Source organism: Vicugna pacos, chromosome 13 (assembly GCF_048564905.1).
Source record: "Vicugna pacos chromosome 13, VicPac4, whole genome shotgun sequence".
Classification (NCBI taxonomy): domain Eukaryota; kingdom Metazoa; phylum Chordata; class Mammalia; order Artiodactyla; family Camelidae; genus Vicugna; species Vicugna pacos.
Window position 1 is genome coordinate 45,433,287 of NC_132999.1, and position 18,141 is coordinate 45,451,427.

General features: G+C 51.9%; 1 protein-coding gene across 4 annotated transcripts; it reads right to left on the minus strand.

Moving 5' to 3' along the window:
- Nucleotides 1-820: 820 nt before the first annotated feature.
- On the minus strand, nucleotides 821-9,826 carry HCRTR1 (hypocretin receptor 1). 4 transcript variants are annotated; one of them, XM_072975823.1, is made up of 9 exons: nucleotides 9,590-9,826; nucleotides 9,363-9,420; nucleotides 7,093-7,430; nucleotides 6,725-6,903; nucleotides 5,337-5,580; nucleotides 4,844-4,959; nucleotides 3,135-3,361; nucleotides 1,949-2,070; nucleotides 821-1,282 (listed from the first exon to the last, which is right to left on the minus strand). In XM_072975823.1, the coding sequence occupies exons 3-9, from the start codon at nucleotides 7,397-7,399 to the stop codon at nucleotides 1,092-1,094; spliced, it is 1,386 nt and encodes a 461-aa protein (XP_072831924.1). In that variant the 5' UTR covers nucleotides 7,400-7,430; nucleotides 9,363-9,420; nucleotides 9,590-9,826; the 3' UTR covers nucleotides 821-1,091. The 4 variants fall into 4 exon arrangements, with proteins under 4 accessions (XP_072831924.1, XP_072831922.1, XP_072831921.1 ...); XM_072975821.1 differs by lacking the exons at nucleotides 9,363-9,420; nucleotides 9,590-9,826 and adding exons at nucleotides 8,369-8,428; nucleotides 8,630-8,783; XM_072975820.1 differs by lacking the exons at nucleotides 9,363-9,420; nucleotides 9,590-9,826 and adding exons at nucleotides 8,363-8,428; nucleotides 8,630-8,783.
- Between the last annotated feature and the right edge of the window lie 8,315 nt (nucleotides 9,827-18,141).

The following is an 18,141-nucleotide window of genomic DNA, read 5'->3' on the forward strand; positions in this document are numbered from 1 at the left end:
GATCAGGGCCTCTGGCAGCCCTCTAATCATCTTGGTGGCAGACGGAGCACGTCTAGCCAAGTCTCTGGCTTTCTCTTTTTATCCTGTGAGTTCAGAGAAAATCGAGCCCTGATTTCCAAGAAGGTGAAGATAAGAGTAAATCAGTCTGTTAACTCTGCTCTCTGCCTACCCAACCCCCCCTTACCTGCCATAGGCCTCTGGGCCCATAGGCAGACAGAAGTGGCCAGGATCGAGGACCTGGCATTAGAGGATCAATGAGGGGGCAGCAACCTGTGGGCTCTGAGGCCTGGCTTGGAGCCCACCTGTATCATGGATGAGAGATGGGAGCGGTCAGCAGATAATTGCATTCCAGCACTGCCTTGTCTTCTCCCCTCCCCCAGCCTCCCCACCTTCTCACTCCTAACCTAAGAAGCACAGATTTTGTTCAATGACAAGGAAAGGGAACATTCAGTGTCAGGCTTTTAATTACAGTTGCCTCAGACTGCTGGCCTCCATGCCAAACAGCCACATGGAGAGTGTTCGATCACACCACATAACCAACGGGATCCAGCCTACGGTGTCTGTGCTCGGCACCTGGTGACTGTGGGGCTGTGTTCCCACTCGGGTAGGGCTGGGCTCAGATTAGTTCACACAGGCCTCAAGGAGCAGCTGGCCAAGTGCAGCCTGGGCTTCAGGGAGCTCCTGGGCCATATGGAAATGCTGATTGGGACCCCCCCCCCAGGGAGGGTCTGTAATTGAGGAGAAGGATTTTTGGGAGGAAGGCCAAGCTCTGGAAGGATGATGAGGATGGATCGTACTGTGGGGTGTGGCCAAGTGAGCTGATAATCTTGTCCATAACACTACAGTTTACAAAGAACTTGCCACTTTCTTGAGCATGCTGAATCCTCACATCAGTCCCACTTAGGGGACACAGCTCAGAGAAGGGAAGTAACTTGCCCAGAGTTAAACAGGCAGAAAACCAGGAGTGGAGCCCCTGGCTTTGCACTGCATCCAGCAGTCTTTCTACAAGGAGTGGTGGCGGGTCCCAGGGAGCAGCCCAGGCAGGGAACAGGTTGCACTCCCTGGAGCCACCAGGACGGCCCTGCCCTCACTCAGGGCAGCACCGTGGTGACGCTGGTGAGCAACACGTGCTCCGAGACTTTGGAGACAGAGCACCGGCTCTGCAGGGACAAGGACTTGTGGCGGGCAGAGGAGCGAGGGCTGGGGGCCTTCAGAGAGCCGCAGGGACACAGGCCGGGCAGGCAGCAGGAAAAGGCGGCCTTAAACTGCTCCCGGAATTTGCCTTGGTGGGGAGACAGAAGACACAGCCGTAAGGAGACGGATGGAGCAGGAAGGGGCCTTGGGCTCAGGGACACCCACGCAGCTCCAGCAAAGCTGCCTGTGAGGGGGCGGGAGGGAAGGGTAGAGCTGGGATGGAGAGAGCCCCAAGGCGACCTCGTTACTGCCAGGGAGAGTGAGGACAGAGGCCCCAGTGCAGGTTCCCAAGGAGAAATGCAATTTTCATCTGATTCCTTGACTGTGCTCTGGCTCTGAGCCTGCCTCAAAACGTGGTGTCTGGCTCGAGGACCTCAGGTCACCTCTGCCCTCACTGGCATGTAGATGGAGGGTCTCAGGGCTCAGCGTCTGTGGCTAGGCATTCCCCACCTCTGCCCCACAGTGATGAACATGACAGCAGCAGCAGCCCTCGCACAAGGCACTGCCTGAGCTTGTGCCCTTGCTCATCCCAGCATCCTGAGAGGCTGGAGTCCTTCATCCTCACTCCACACGTGAGACACACAGAGGTGCAGTGGCTTGCCCACCGTCACCTAGCCAAAAGTTGGACCCCATTTTAATTCCAGAGCCCTTCACTTAAAGGGGAGGACAGTGGGGAATGACGGAGATGGGGAGACTGTTGTCCTGGGGACTGTTGCCACCCACCCTCAGTCCCTCTGCCTCCCAGCCCACTCACCACTGAGGAAGTTATAGATGATGGGGTTGGCAGCGCTGTTGGCGTACACCAGCCAGTGGGAGAAGGTGAAGCAGGCATAGACGGCCTCTCGGTCGCTGGCTTGGCGGAACATTCCGAACACCCTAGGACCAGCACGGGGGTGGAGGAGGGGGTGCAGAATGCTCAGAAATGGGGTAGACATGTGTGTACATGTTTATGTGGGGCAGGAGTCCCTATTCTCATCTAACAGACAGGAAAAGCCAAGGCTCAGTACAGGAAGCTGAGTTGATGACACAGCTCATGAAGGGCTCTAAGTGCAAGAGTCCCTCTGCCCCTCCTGTCCACCAGGTGGCCTTCCCTGGACCTCTGGGTCTGGGGTCCTGACCACAGTTTGGGGTTCTTGAGCACAGAGAGTATGACCAGAGTGCACTTAGGGACAGGGACCAGGGCCCATCTTCTCAGTCACCAGCTGTCTGGTTCCCTGGGGCTTCCCCTCCACTTTCTCATCCATCCTCACAGCAAAATGATGAGTCATAAACACCATCCATTTTTCAAATAAGGAAACTGAGGTTCAGAGAAGTATAGCGCTATTCCCAGGATCACACAGCCACAGATTCACACTAAGGTTGTCTTGTGTCAAATGGCCCATGTGCTTGCCCCGCACCTCGTGGCCTCTCACTTGCCCTGTGTTCCCTCCTCTAAGAGTGCTGTTCTTCCAGACACCTGTAGGCTTGTCCCCTCTCTTCAAGTCCCTGCCAAATGTCACTTCCTCAGAGAGGCCCCCTTTTTCTTCTTAACCATTACATCTAAAAAAAGAATTATTAAAAACCCCACCAACCTGTCACTGTCACTCTCTACCTCTTTCCCTATTTTATTTTTCTTCATTGCACTGGCTGGTATTATTTGTCCATTCTCTCTCCTACTAGATGTTGCCTCCATGAAGGCATCGTCCCCTGCACTAGTTCACTTTGTTGCCAGCCCCTACAATCTGATGACTGAGTGAAAGGATGAAAGAATTTTCCCAATAGTTCTAAGAGGCAGGACAATTATTATTCACATTTTACAGATAAGGAGACTGAGGCTCAGAGAAGAGAAATGAGTGCCCCTAAGGTGACACAGTGGATGCTCGGTAGGGCCAAAGCAGAGAGCTCCTTCCTCTGACCCCACCAGCCCTGCCCACCCACATCCAGTCCCCACATGCTCTCACCTCTTGAGGACATTGAGGACACTGATGGGCAGGTAGCAGAGGGCAAAGACCAGCAACACAACCATCAGCATCTTGGCCGTCTTCCTCCGAGCTCGCATCTGCTTCACCTCGGCCAGGAAGGCACGGACCTGAGGTGGAGGCTCTGCACCCGGGCCCTGCCCTTGGTCCTCCAACTGGTCTGAGGGCCGCTTCCAGTTCCTCACCAGGGCTGACGTGGTGCCAGGGATCTGTTTAGCACACACACAGACAGCAGAGGTGGGGACAGCTCCTTGGGAGGGTTGTTCTGCTCTGCTGGGCCTGCTCCTGGGGCAGGGCGGAGGCGGGCAAGGAAACAAACCCTTGCAGTAGGAAGGGACCTCATATTCATGATAAAGACCAAGGCTCTGGACTTGAGTGTACTTCCATTCTCCACTCGCTCATTGTGAAACCACCCACAATACGCCCCTGGGGAAGGTATTATTGGTCCTTACAGATGAGGAAGGGGATCCTTGACAAGTCCCCAGGTCACAGCCTGGGGCCTAAACATCCTCCCAGCTGCCCATCTATCTTCCTTAAATCACCACCTCCATCTGTGGGGAGAGGGGTGGGCGATGAGTTGTGTCTCCCCTGACCCATGCCTGATTCGGGGGGAGGCTTGAGCCAGGGGTGAGCAGGTGGGCAGTGTGGAATGGCCTGGGCCTGAGAGCACAGATCCCAGCCTAGGTTGGTGCCTCTCAGCCTATGATGGTTCCAGGCTCCTGGAACAACCACAGATGTCCTCACAGCCTCTCCCACACTGGACACCTGAATCACCCCACAACAGAGGGACATGGGGCTAGAGTTCAGGAAACGTGGGGTCTAGAGCCAGCTCAGCAATTCATGAGCAATGAGACCTTGGTCAACTCATTTTTCTGAGCCTTGGTTTTCCTGTTAGATAAGGATAGCGACTCCTGCCACCTTGACCAGGGGATGGAGGAGCAGATGTCAAAGTGTTGAAGGACAGCAGGGCTGCTCAGATTCTGGCCTGCATCCTGCCCCCACCCCGACACTGATCCAGGACTCAGTCCCACTAATGCCAAGGGCGTTTAAGCACCCCTTCCCCCCACCGGCAAAAAAGCCCACAAAACCTGCTGTTGATCAGTTTGCAATAGAGGAAAGAAGGAAGGCCCCGGAACCAGAGAGGCTTGGCCACTCGTTGGCTCGGGCAAGTCAGTTCCCTTACTCAGCATTTGTGAAGTGGGTAATATTGCTTCTTTGGTTACATAGTTGTGAAGCCATTGCAAACTAAGCGCTTAATTTAGAAAGCAACACAGAGGTGCTCTTCTTCCTGTGGCACTGAACTGAGCACTGGAGCCCCACAGGCCTGGGTTTTAGTCCCTGATCTTTCACTCACTGGTGAGGGATTTGGGAGAAGTGGCTTTGCCTCTCTGGGTCTCAGTTTCCTCTTATACTAAGTTGGGGATAATCTGTGGTGGTGAAGGCGAGGCAAGACTAGCCGGGAGTGTGTGGTCCGATAACCGGAAATGACTGATACTGGAACCGTGTTAGTTACCGTTCGGTTCCAGGGCCGCCACTAGCACTTTGGGCTTCGAGTTTGACGTGTCCTTCGGTTTTGTCTCTCTTTGGTTGTAGCCAGGATGCATGTTCTGAAGGCAAAGGATTGTCTGCTCCCTTAGACCAGCCCCCCTGTCCCCTCCCAACCCAGACAGTGACACCAGAGTGGGCCTCACCTGGCGGCCCCAGAGCTTGCGGAAGATCTGGAAATAAGCCATAGCCATGAGGCCCAGGGGGGCCAGGTAGGTGACAATGAAGAAGCAACTGTGGTAGATCTTGGGATAGAGATCGTCTGCAGGGGCCAAGAGATGTAAGGGTTGGGCCCAGTCTGGGAGCCCCCAGCCTGCCCTGCTCAGCATTGCCACCCTGCCCCGACTACGGCCAAAGCAAGCCGCTGCAGCTGGGCCCCATACAGGCACCATGGCAGACAGACCCTGGAGTTGCCCAACCCGGGGGTGCCCATCCTGGAGGGACCCCTGGTGAATGTCCACACTAGAGCAAGTACCCACCCTGGAGGTATCCCTTATAGGCACCTGCTCTAGGATGTCCTCCCAGGAGATACCCACTCTAGGGCTGCCCAGCCCCAAAGTGCCCTGATTGTCTGCCCTGGGGGCATATGCCCCAGAGGCGCCCACTTCAGGGATGCCCACCCAAGGCTCCCTCCGTTACCTGCCCAGCGTTCGTCACAGACAGAGAAGAGCCGGGTGCGGTTGGCTAGTTCCGGCAGCACACTGCTACACTCCATGACAGCAGCCTGGGGCACCATGACAGCCAGTGACACCGCCCAGATGCCCAGGATGGAGCCACGGGCCCGCCGGGCAGTGCTCTTGAACAACAGCGGGTGGCAGATGGCGTACCAGCGGTCCAGGGCGATGAAGCTGAGAGTCAGCACGGCCACTGACACAGACACAGCCTGCACCATGGGGATGCAATGTCAGTCCTTTCAGGGGCCACCCAGAGCCCCTGGGTGCAATGGAGAGCCTACAGCCTAGAAATACCTGGCAGCCAGGTGCAGGGCCAGTCCTGACTCCACTACTCACTGGCTATGTAGATTTAGGCAAATCTCTCACCCTCTCTGAGCTTCAGCTGCAGAATGGGGATATATCAGCCACCTGGCAGGATTCTTGTGAGAATAATGAAAGTATGGATGGATAATGTCCAGCTTGAGACCTGGTATATAGAAGGTGCTCCTACCATGAATAATAACTTACATTTTTGGAAATAACTACATGCCAGACACTGTCCTCCTTATCCTCACAACAACCCCAAGAGGTGGGTATTCTTACCCTCATGGTACAGATGAGGAAACTAAGACAGAAAGGTTAGATAACTTGCCTAAGGTGAATTTCCTCATCTGCTTGTTTTATCCTCAGAGTTGCCAGAGCTAATCGGGTGAGTGGAAAACCTCAAAATAATGGGAATTCAAGAGGCATTTCTCTCTGCCCTGACATTCCATCCCTTCCCGAGGCTGATAGGAAGAAAAGTCCTCATTCTGGGAGGCAGGGATGAACCTAGGCCAGAGATGTAAGTGGGCATTGCCTCCAGGAGTGCCTTCTGCCCTCTGGGGCCTTTGGCCAGTCCTCCTGCCACCCCACCAACCCCATATGGACATCCTAATTCCCACCACTGGGGGATGGAAGGCCCTGCCCAGGGTGGAAGGGGAGGAGAGGAGACTCTTTCCAGCAGGCCCCCTCAAATCTGCCCCCCTTGGGATCAGGGAGCAGACCCAGCTGTCTGTCATGGTGGCCTGTGCCTCTCTCCTCCACTGAGTGCCCATGTGCCTGAAGGTGATTGCACATGTGTGCACACATGGCTGTGGGTATGTTGTGGGTTGACCTGGAAGGAGGGGGTCTCTGAGTACATGGGGCTGTGGCTGCGTCCTTGAGTGTCGGGCCTGGCAGCTGCCCTTACTAACAATAAAGCATGACACTGCCAAAGTACTGAGCCACCATGTCCCGTCTGAAAGGCAAGTCTGAGGGTCACAGAGACCTATGCAAGGCCACAGTTTTTGTACTTGGTGTGATGAGGGGTCATAAGGGTGCCCAGGCAGAGCTCACCTGTAGATAGGGGATGACCTTGCAGAGGGCATGGCCGAAGAGCCAGGATTCAGTGATGTCTACCAGCAGGCTGGCTGGCAGGCAGATGGCTGTCACTAGCACATCAGCCAGGGACAGGTTGACGATGAAGTAGTTGGTGACTGTCCTCATGTGGTGGTTCCGCCACACAGCCAGGCAGACTGCAGGGTGGGGCCAGGATGCATCGAAGCCAACAGCTGAGCCATGCCCAGTCTAGCTGAGTCCCATCAGCAAGACCCTTCCCCCACATTATCCAGTAGAGACTGTGGGATGGGGAGAAAAGCGAGGCCCAGGACCCCCTCCCAGTCCCCAGGGGAAGCCCCCGGCGCCACAGGGACCTAGAGACGTACCCAGTGTGTTGCCGACCAGGGCCGCAAGGAACACAGCCACGTAGGCCACAATGAGGACCCACTCGTACTGCTTCGGGTACAGATAATCGCGCCACAGATAGCGGAGAAACTCGTCTTCGTAGTCTGGGGGCACCGGGGATGGTTCCCTGCTGCCAGCAGGGACTCCCGTCTGGGGCCCTGGGCTAGCGGTGGGCTCCATGAGCTCAGGAGCCGCTGCAGCTGAGGGGCATCCTGGGCTCTGCTGAGGGAGGGGGGCACCTGGGCCAGGCCTCAGCCCACTTCCCTCAGGGGGCCCAGGGCCTTGCATTCAGGTCTTTGGGGTCCCAGCCCCGAACCTTCTGAAGGAAGGAAGAAGGAAGAAAGGGAACATTAGGGGTGTGCCAGGCAATTTGCAGATAAGCTCCCTCTTTGTTTTCACAGTCACGTGGGTTATGGGGAGCCTGGAATCGATACAGAAAGACAGATCTGCCTTGCATCCCAGTTTCATACCAGTTGGGTTACTTACCTCGTCCCTCTCAGCCTTGGTTTCCTCATCTATCCCATTGAGTAATAACTGAACCTGCCTCATTGGGCCGCGGTGAGGAGTAAGGAGCTCTAATGAGTGCAGAGTGCTTTACCCAGAAACTGGCACCGGAAGCCAGCTTCACGGCCATTGCTAAGAGCCCTGCTTTGCAGAAGAGGAGATAGAAGCTCAGAGAGGTTGAGCTCCTTGCTCAGGGTCACAAAGCTACTATTCCAGGTCTGTCTGAATCCACCAAACATCACAGATTTGGGAGGGTAAGCCATCCCGATTGCAAATGTTCTCTCCTGGATCGGTTAAAAGGCTTGAAATTTTAGTTGAAAGAAACGGTCAAGGGAGGATTTTAGAGACCCAGGCCCCACCCACAAAACCTGCCAGAACCTCCCCGGTGGACACACACAAACACGCGCACGCACACCCAGTGTGAGGAGAGGTGCAGGGAGGAACTGACAACCTCCCTGGAAGCAAGGGGAGAGCCCCCTAAACCCAGCAGCTGGGTCCACCAGCACCCCCATCCCCTCTGGTCCCCCTCTTGAATCCCAGCCGCGATGCGCCCCGGCGGCCGCCAGGGGTCGCTGGGCCAGCGCGCAGGTCGCCCTCTCCATTCATAAATCCGGCCTCGCACCCCGCCCCTCCTCGCTTGCTCAGACCCCTCCTTCCCCTGGCTGGGCAGGGGCGACCCCAGACGTGTGTAGGAGGGTTGCGGGTCCCTGGAGACCGCTGAGGGAGGATGAGGGGGCTCCTTCTTACCCTTACCAGGAGCCAGCAGACCCACTCCCACAGTAGGACCTCCGCGCAACTCGGGGGCTGTGGGGGCTGCGGTGGGGGGAGAGAGGGCGCGAGGGGCTCTTTAGGAGCTTGCCTTAAGCTTGCGGTGGGGGGTGGGGGTGGGGGGAAGGCAGAGCCTGCTGGGGAACCAGCCTCCCAGCACCCAGGTTACCTCCCGAGACTCTTGGCTCCCGCTGAGGGTCCTCTGGAACCCCCACCCCGGGCCTGGGGGTCCCCCAAGCCCCGCACCTGTTGGCTCCGGGACCCCGGCGTTCTCGGCTGTTGGTCCCCCCACCTTGCACCGGGACTTCGCCTCCTTGCCCCGAAGGCCAGTCTCCGGGGGCCGGGACGCGGGGAGGGGGCCGGGACAGCCCCTTCCCAAGGCTGCGCTGCCTCGGCTCGCTCTGCTGGGCGCGAGTGCCGGCTCCAACGCGGTCTGTGGCTCGGCGCGGGCTCCGCCGGGCTGCGCGCCGCGGGGCGGGGGGGTGGGGCGGGCGGGAGGGGCCGGGCGAGGAGGGAGCCCCCGGCCGGTCTCGGCTGCATGTCTCCCAGCCCCCTGACCCAGAGGGCGGAGGGAGATGCTCATTCCTCCTCGCTCCCGACCTCACGCGTGCATCCCGCCTCCATTCATGTGTTCATCCATACTATTCATTGCATTCGCATTCATTCAACATTTATGCCTCCGGCTACTCAGCGTTCAGAGCGCACCTACTGTGTGCAGGCGACCCCAGGCAGCTTCGGAGAGCCACAGTGCAGAGGTGGATCCCAGCTCCCCCCCACCCCCGGCCCTGCTGCCTCACCTAGCTGAGGAGGATGATGGCACAGGTGGGTCACCGGGGTGAGACATGTCGCCTGCATCCCCTCCAACCAAGCTCCGGCTGTTGCTGGGGCAGCCAGCTCCCAGTGATGCCAGAAGGCCCTGCTCGCCCATCTCCCAGCCTCTGATTCTATCTGCCTCCCATTCTTTTACGTTCATACCTACTTTTCCCTCTTCCAAGACAGGGACAGTAGGTAGGGGCAGGAAGGGTGGACCAGAGGGGCTGATGAATTCAACATACATTTTCTAAGCTGTGTGCCAGGCAATGAGCAACAATAACGCAGCTGCCATTTGTACAGTCCCCATCATGCATAATGTCATTTAATCTTCACATCAACCCAGTGAGACAGTTGTTACCATCCCCATTTCACAGATAAGGACCCTGGACTCACATGGTTCAGTGACTTGCCCAAGGTCATACAGCAGAGGTTGAGCTGGGATTCAAACCTGTGCTCTTCTCCTGGTCTACCCTCCTCCTTCACCAGACAGAGGCACCCAGGCTCACAGGCGGACAAGTCCTCCACAGTGTGAGGAGGGCTGTGGGGGTGCCCAGCAGCTGCAGGGCACAGAAGGACAGGCTGATTCAGCCAGGGTGTCAGGACAGGCTTCCTAGAGCAGGAACACAGAGATCTGAAGGATGAGAAGGAAGCCCTGCAGAGGTGATTCAAGGCAGAGGAAATGACAGGGGCCAAGGTGTGGAGGTGGGGCCATCCGGGAGTCACAGGCGGGTGAGGGATGATCCCTGGCATCAGGCCATCACCTTGGCCATCCTCAGTCTCAGGACCAGACCTTCTTCATCCATTGGATCCACCCGCCTCTCTCACCCTCAGAGGTTCACACTCCTTCTCTCCTAGAAGGTGAATCCTGAGATGTAACCTCCATCTTCCCTGTTGCAGCCAAAGCCTTTTCTCAAAGGAGCTGGAGATGCACCATTAGGCATAGTGTGTGGGAGGGAAGCTGGGGCAGCACAGGAAATGGGTCAGTGGCCTTCTTCACCTGCTCAGAGCAGGAGGGAGGACTGAAGCTAACCCTAGGGCAGATCTTGGTCCCTGGGCAGGCATCTGAGCAGTCAGTGACCAGTCGGTCAGAGAATCCATGTGGTTCCAATGCTCTTTCCTGCCTGCCCCAGGGGCTGGTAGAAGTAGGAGAATAGATGAGAGGATGCGTGTGTGTGCATGAGTTTGAGTATCTGTAATTAGAAGTAAGGGCTGTGAGTGTGTATCTGGGGAATCCAATGTGTGGCTGTGTGTGTGTTTGTGTCTCTGAGCATGCATCTGGGTAGGGGACAAGCTCTGGGTTGATGACTGGGGGTCACTCTGGGTGGGATGTGTCTGTATGGGTCTTGATTTATCTCTGTGTGTATTGGTGTTTGTCTGTGAGGGTTGTGAGTGTGTGTGTGCACTCAGGGGTGTCTGTCTCTCTGTGTGTCTGAATGTGCGATCATGGCTTTGACTAGCGCTGGCCTCCCAGTGTGTTCCCCTGTGAGTGTGGGAATGTGCGTGTGGTGTGCCTTTGTGTCGTGGCTCTGCGAGTGTGCGTACATGGAACTTGGTACGTCTGCCTCCACAGCGATGACTCATCTAATCCCCCACGTGAACCGCCCCATCTAGAGCTGTGACTGTTGGCTAGGTAGGGGCTGGGGAGGGGGCTGCAGCACATGCGCATGACAGATCATGCGGGGACACTCAAATGACAGCTGCAGCAAATAAGGTACAGCCAGTGATGCAAAAGGTACAGACCCTTCTGTGCCTGTGTAGGCGGTGGGCCCCAGCTGAGCCCGCACAGCCCAGGCTTAGAACCCAGCCCAGAGCTTAGAACACTACGATTCAGGGCCCCCCAGACACCCTGGGTTAGAGTGAGCAAGGGGCCTTCCAGGTCCCCCCAAATCATTATAACAGGAGTGCATGTGTCTGTGTGGGGAAGGAGTCAGGCTGAGAATCCACCCCTATATCCACAGTATCCCATTTCATGAAGCCAGTCCCATTTACCCCTAAGAGGGATCCCGATTGTCAGACCTCCTCTTCACCCCTTGGTACCCCAGAGATGGCCGCTTGCTCCCCAGGACAAGGGATCTGGAGTGATTCCTTCTACCCCAAAGCAACAGATCTTTTTTCCTGCCCTATCAGACCCTGGTCAGGCAGGAGGCTCTGGGTCCCCAGATCCCTCTGGTCCTGAGTCTGGCTCCATTAGCCATGGCTTGAGGGCTGGAGAGGCCAGTTATTTGGCATATGTGGGCATGGGGTAGCGACCCTGGAGTGTATGCTCAGAGAAAATCCTGGGGTCCCAAGGAGGCCAGTGATGCTCTAGGAGACCCACCAGGTGCTTCAGCGGTTTGGTCCTTGGGCTCCACAGCACTGGCCTCTGAGAGCTTCTGGCAAAGCACCTGTGCCCAGGGGAGGGACCCAGGGACCTCATATCCTCCATCTCCAGGCTGAGCGCTCAGCCTGGCGTCTCTCCTCCCGGGGAGACCAGCCTGAAGCCTTTGCTTTGGCCGAGCTGTCAGTCAACCGTGGCCACATGACCTCTTTCCTGGAACCAGCCAGTCCCAGCCTTGTTGATCTAATCCTGAGCCTCCGAGGCACAGGGCCCTGTCACATCCATCTTCAAGTGTCAGCCTGGGCACTGGCCCCAGGTGCTACCTTTCCCTCCTTCCCAATTCCAGTGTGACTTACAGTAACCTCTGTCTGGCTAGGACTAGAGTAATTGAAATGTAATTGCGTTTTTAACTTGCTAATGCTGCCACAGGCCTAGGATGGGAGGGGGTCACCCTGGGCAGAGCAAAGGTGCTTCTTAGAAGAACAGAGATCAAAAAACAATTGGAGGTGTGGGATGCGGTGAGGGGGCACCAGCAGTGACTGGGCTGTGGGCCCGGAAAGGGGGAGTCTGAGGGCTGAGTCCAGGCAGGCCACTGAGGCAGCTGGGGCGTTTTGGTTCTTAGACCCAACAGTACTGGCCTCTGGAAATTCTGGACAAAGTGCCATGCCCATGGGAGGGACCGAGGGACCTCATGTCCTCCATCTCCAGGCCAGAGGCTCAGCTTTTGTGCCTCTTCTCTTTGGGGAAGGCTGGCCCTCTTTCAGGGTTTGAGTGGCTGGAAGGGAACCAACATCCACTGAGAGAACAGGGGCCCAGGGCCTGAAGTCAGGCATCCTTGGTGGTCATAAGCTAGGGAGCACCTTCAGGCGGGGGGCAGGAGCTCAATGGGAAGGGGCTGGAGGCAGCCCCTTCTGTCTGCTCACTCGCCCATATACGCACTCAACAGACACTGACGGCAGGTGAGCTGCAGAGCTGGGGACCCTTCTGGTTAGGCTGGGGAGACCCCCATGTAAATATGGGTGGGGATGAGTATCAAATGCATTAGGGTGGGAGCCTGTGGAATCAGGGGTGGGGGTAGGATGCAGCTGGGACCAATAAAGATAGTGTATGTGAACCCAAAGGAAAAGCAAGCAATCCCCACTGCCCCTGAACCTGTTAGGTCTAGTGTTGAAAGGAGGTCAGGAGCACAGGCTCTGGGGTCAGAAAGGCCTGGATTAGAATCCTGGCGCTGTTGCTTACCACCGCCTGCTCTTGGACTAGTCACTTTACCTCTCTGGTGGGCCCTCGAAGATGTCCATGTCCTAAACCCCAGAATCTGTAAATAAGTCACAAGGCAAAAGAAACTTTGCAGATGGGACTACGTTAAAGATCTTGAGATTGGGAGATAACCTGGGTTAACCAGCTGGGCTCAATGTAATCACAAGGTCCTTGGGAGAAGGAGGAAGGAGAGTCAGAAAGAAAGAGAAGATGTGATGATGGAAGCAGAGGTTGGATGATGCCAATGCTGGAAAGGGCCATGAGCCAAGGAATGACGGCAGTCTCTTGCAGCTGGAAAAGGTGAGGGATGGATTCTTACCTAGAGCCTCCAGAGGGAATGCAGCCCTGCCAATTCCTTGATGTTAGCCTCATTAGACTTATTCTGGACTTCTGAGCTCCAGAAGTATGAGAGAAAAAATTTCGTGTTGTTTTCAGCACTGAGTTTGTGATAACCTGTTACAGCAGCCAGAGGAAATAATGCAACTTCTCTGTGCCTCATTTCACTGCCTGAAACCAGCAGGAGCCTTTGCCAAACCGAGTTGTGTAGGGATTCACTGCAAACAGGCAGGTGTGCAGAGTAACAAGTGCTGGACACCAGCAAGACAGACACATTTGTTCACATGATACTTTAAAAATAACTTAACGTTTAAAAAAATCAGAGTGGTCTTCTTAGGAAGGGCTTTGTCAGACATCCTTTACCTGTCATTTGGTATTATTTTTATTTTGAGTCATGTATTGGTGCTGGAGGCTGGAATAACAGTAGTAATAAACAATGATCATAGGATACGTGTTCTGGTATGGTTATTTCGACACAGGAACATACAAGGGGAAGAAGAGGCCTGATCTTCCTGGGAGGGGTGTATGTGTGTATGTAGACTAGAGGTGAGAGGTATAGACTAGGGGTGAGAGGTGGGTAACTATGACCTGGATCACCAGACAATGGAGGAAAATCTTTAACAGGAGAAAAACTAAGATAAACAAAAATGTTCCAGAGGCAACAAGGGCTGGGTCTTGAAGGATGAATAGGAGTTCAAGGTGGGCTTTGAGTGAGATTTGCTGGGCAGGAATGGGAGAGGAAGAAGGGGCAGATTCCAGACAGAGGGGACAGCATGAATGGTGGCCATGGCCAAAGGTCTGTTCTGGGGCCACAGTAAATGCTAGTTTGGCCTGAAGTTGCTTCCATGAAGAGAAGCAACAAGAAATAAAAATATGAGTGAAGGGCTGGACCTGAGTCTAGGCTGAGGAGCTTGGACTCCATCACAGAATCAGCGCAGTCCCTGGAGGGTGTTAACAGAGGGTGCAATGTGGACTGATTGACAACTGTGTCCGCCAACTGAAACCTATTGAAATGAATAGAGTGTATTTTCCTTGTAAAAGATTCAAACCACTCAGAATAAAGTAAAATCTTTAATTATGTAGAGTAGCTATCGGTCCCTGTATTAGAATATAGCTAATGTACCACAAAGACCCCCCTGATGACAGGCTTAGGAAGATAGAAGTTTATTTTTCTCTGCAGGCCATCCAGGGCTGGCAAGGTGGTGCTACAGTTCTGCCAGGATAGAAGAGTATTGCAGTGTTTGTTTTGGGTGGGAGGTAATTAGCTTTATTTATTTATTTTTAGAGGAGGTACTGGGGATTGAACCCAGGACCTCATGCATGCTAAGCATGCACTCTACCACTTGAGCTATACCTTCCCCCAAGAGTATCACAGTTTTGAGCACAGGTTCTGGTGCCAGGCTGTCCAGGGTTAAATCATGGGTCTGCCGCTTACAAGCTGTGTGACCCTAGACATGCTACTTAACAACTCTGTGCCTGAATGGCATTACCTGTTAAATGGGGATAATATAGTTCCAGTCTGAGGTAAGGAGAATACTGATTCTCCAAAGATGCCTGCGTACTAATCTGTAGAAACTGTGAATGTTAACTTATAAGGCAATAAAAGACTTTGCAAAAGTGATTATGTTAAGAATCTTGAGATGAGGATATTATCCTGGGCTGCCCGGGTCGGCCCAATGTAATCACAAGGTTCCTTATAAGAGGGAGGCAGGAAATCACAGTAGTAATAGGAGACGTAATGATGGAAGCAAGAGACAGTAGTGATAGAAGGGAGGAATCATGAGCCAAGAAATGCACGTAGTCTCTTGGAGCTGAAAAAGGCAAGGAAATGGAATCTCCAGAAGGAAGCAGCCCCATCGACCCATTGTTTTTAGACTTCTGATCTTCAGAACTGTAAGAGAATATACTTGTTCTGTTTCAAATCACTGCTGTAGTTGTTTACAGCAGCAATAGGAAATACACATTCTCATCAGGTTAAATAGGTTAATATATGCGAAGCCCTTAGAAAAGCCTGACACGTGGCCTACGTCTAAGTATTAGTATCATTAATGGCAAAAACTCTTGGTCCAGGCCAGAGATGGCCAGTCCCCTCCATATGCCAGCTCGTGGAGAGGCACATCACTTCTGTTACATCCAGTGGCCTGAATTTGGTCACCTGGTCACATGTAGCTGCGAGGGCAGCTGAGGGATGTAATTTTTTTCTGAGTAGCCATGTGCTCAGCTGAAATAAGCTTTCTGGGTCTAAAGGAAGAGGGGAAGGTGGCTATTGAGGAACTAATAGAGCCTCACTGTGGAACATGTGCGGTTTTGCAAAGGTACATTCCCCCCAGAGTCTGGTTAGATACATATTTTCCATTCCGTCTTTCCTGCACCATTACTTTTATGCAATATCTCTTGACTCTTGCCTTGGTAAGACAAGACATCCTTTATCACTCTTGGCGCCCCGTCTTCTTGCTAAACCATTACATTTGCATCTGGTTCTGTACCCATAATTAACATGTACAACACAGGGAACTATATTCAATATCTTATAGTAACCCATGATGAAAATGAAAAAGAATACGAAAAGGAATATATGTATGTATATGTATGACTGAAACATTATGCTGTACACCAGAAACAGACACAACATTGTAAACTGACTATACTTCAACTGAAAAAAATAAATAACTCTGGAAAAATAAGAGTTCTGGTTTTGTGTGCTGTCTATGTCCGAACTTGAAAAATGGAAAAAAGTAGTTTTTTTAGAAAATAAAGTTAAAAAAATTATGACAATGTGAACATTATTCTCTGCAGAGCTAACTAGCATCCTGGGACCCATAGAGAGGGAACTATAATCTTATGGTTTAAATGCTGCTTGAAGGGGAAATGCTCCAGGCTCCAAGGTCAAATGTATTTTCCTACGTTCCTTCAGACACTCAAAGTCATGTTACATTTTAATTTGCTTCATATTTGGGCCATGACTTTCTTATACCACTTTTTGTTCTCCTGGAGTTTCTAATTGCTCTTCTCTTCTTGAGAAAAGAAACATATGCCTTTTTAATCAGGTCATTAAAATCTTCCAGCTTCTTAATTACATTATTTGTTGAATGAAGCCCATTTTCTTCTTAAAGGCGCTCTTCTCCAAACCCTCTGACTTCCTGTTCTAATTTTGACTGATGGCTTTATGGACTTCTGGTATTTCTATTCATAACTCCTGGGTTAATTCCACTCTTTCGTGAATATGTTCTCTCTCTTTCTGGGGTTTTGTCTCTGTTTTGCTGGGGTATATCTTCAAATAACATTTTTTTAAAGGGGTGCACAGAAGAAAAGCTTTCTGAATCTTTGTGTGCCCAAAAATGTCTTTAATTTGTCCTTATGCTTACTAAATGGACATTAAACCAGCAGGCTTCAATTTTGGGCATGTGGGCAGGGGTTGGGGCAAATAGGCATTAAGACACTTAGGTTCCCACCTGGGCCAAATAAGAAGGGATTTACTCTAGACTTCAGAACTCTGAGTAGGAATTGTGGTCCTTTTAGAGAGAACACTCAATTTTTAAGAAAGCACTTCTCTCTCATTTTTTTCTTAAAAATTTATTTTTTACTTTTTAAAATTGAGATATAGTTGATGTATGACATTATAAGTTACAGGTGTACATCATAGTGATTCACAATTTTTAAAGGTTATATTCCATTTATAGTTATATAAAATTTTGTCTATATTCCCTGTGTTGTACAATATATCCTTGTAGCTTATTTATTTTATACATAATAGTTTGTATCTTTTAATCCCTTACCCCTATCCTACCTCCCCTCCCCACTGGTAACCACTAGTTTGTTCTCTGTATTTGTGAGTCCTTTTTGTTATATTCACTAGTTTGTTTTATTTTTTAGATTTCACATATAAGTGATATCAAACATTATTTGTCTTTCTTTGACTTAGTTCACTAAGCATAATACCCTCCAAGTCCATCCATTTGTTGCAAATGGCAAAATCTCATCCTTTTTAATGGCTGGGTAGTATTTCATTGTGTGTATATATCACATGTTCTTTATCCACTCATCTGTTGGTGGATATTTAGATTGCTTCCATACTTTGGCAATTGTAAATAATGCTGCTATGAACATGAGGGTGCATGTATCTTTTCAAATTAATGTTTTGGTTTTTTTCAGATACATACTCAGGAGTGGAATTGCTGGGTCATATTGTAGTTCTGTTTTTAGTTTTTTGAGAAGCTGCTGTAGTGTTTTTCACAGTGGCTGCACCAATTTACATTCCTACCAACAGTATATGAGGGTTCCCTTTTCTCCACATCCTTGCCAACATTTGTTATTTGAAGTCTACCTGATGATAGCCATTCTGACATGTGTGAGGTGGTATCTCATTGTGGTTTTAATTTGCATTTCTATGATGATTAACAATGTCGAACATCTTTTCATGTGCCTGTTGGCCATCTGTGTGTCTTCTTTCCCTCCCATTTTTTAATCCATCCCTCTCCCTGTATGTTCCTGATGTGTGTGTTTGCAGGGGAGAGTTGGTGGCTGACGTTGGCTTGTTATTCACTAGACAGGCCTTTACTTGAATGTTTTCCAAACTATATTCATTTGCATACCACCACCCCATTTTCTGCCATATCTTCTTCTTACCTATAGTATTATTTACCTACAGTCGTATTTTTCTTTAAATTGTCTATCCTAGTTCTCACTCTGCCTGTAAAATTGCATGTTTGATGTTATAGTTATATCTCTAATTGTCTGTAATTATACAGTTATATCATTTAATCTAAATGGAAATAAACACATAGCTCTTAAGATAATAGAGGTTTATTTATTTACTGCTAAATACCATCCACAGCAGTGCTACATGTACCATACTTTGGAATACTTCTTTAATTGATTACCATGTCTGATTAATTGCCTGAGCCTTTTCTGTGTATCTGCCAGTTTGGGCCTCCAAGGGGGTCTCCTTTAAAGAGTCTCTCTCTCTGGCAGTCGGGGAGTGGGGGCATGCATGGTAATATCTCAGTGGTAGAGCACATGCTTAGCATACATGAGG

Coding starts and splice junctions, on each gene's coding strand:
- HCRTR1 (XM_072975819.1), bottom strand. CDS start 7,399: ATGCAAGGCCCTGGGCCCCCTGAGGGAAGTGGGCTGAGGCCTGGCCCA. Junction 2,071..3,134: donor GTCCTCAATGTCCTCAAGAG/GTGAGAGCATGT, acceptor TGCTGGTCCTAG/GGTGTTCGGAATGTTCCGCC. Junction 1,283..1,948: donor CATCTATAACTTCCTCAGTG/GTGAGTGGGCTG, acceptor CTCCCCACCAAG/GCAAATTCCGGGAGCAGTTT.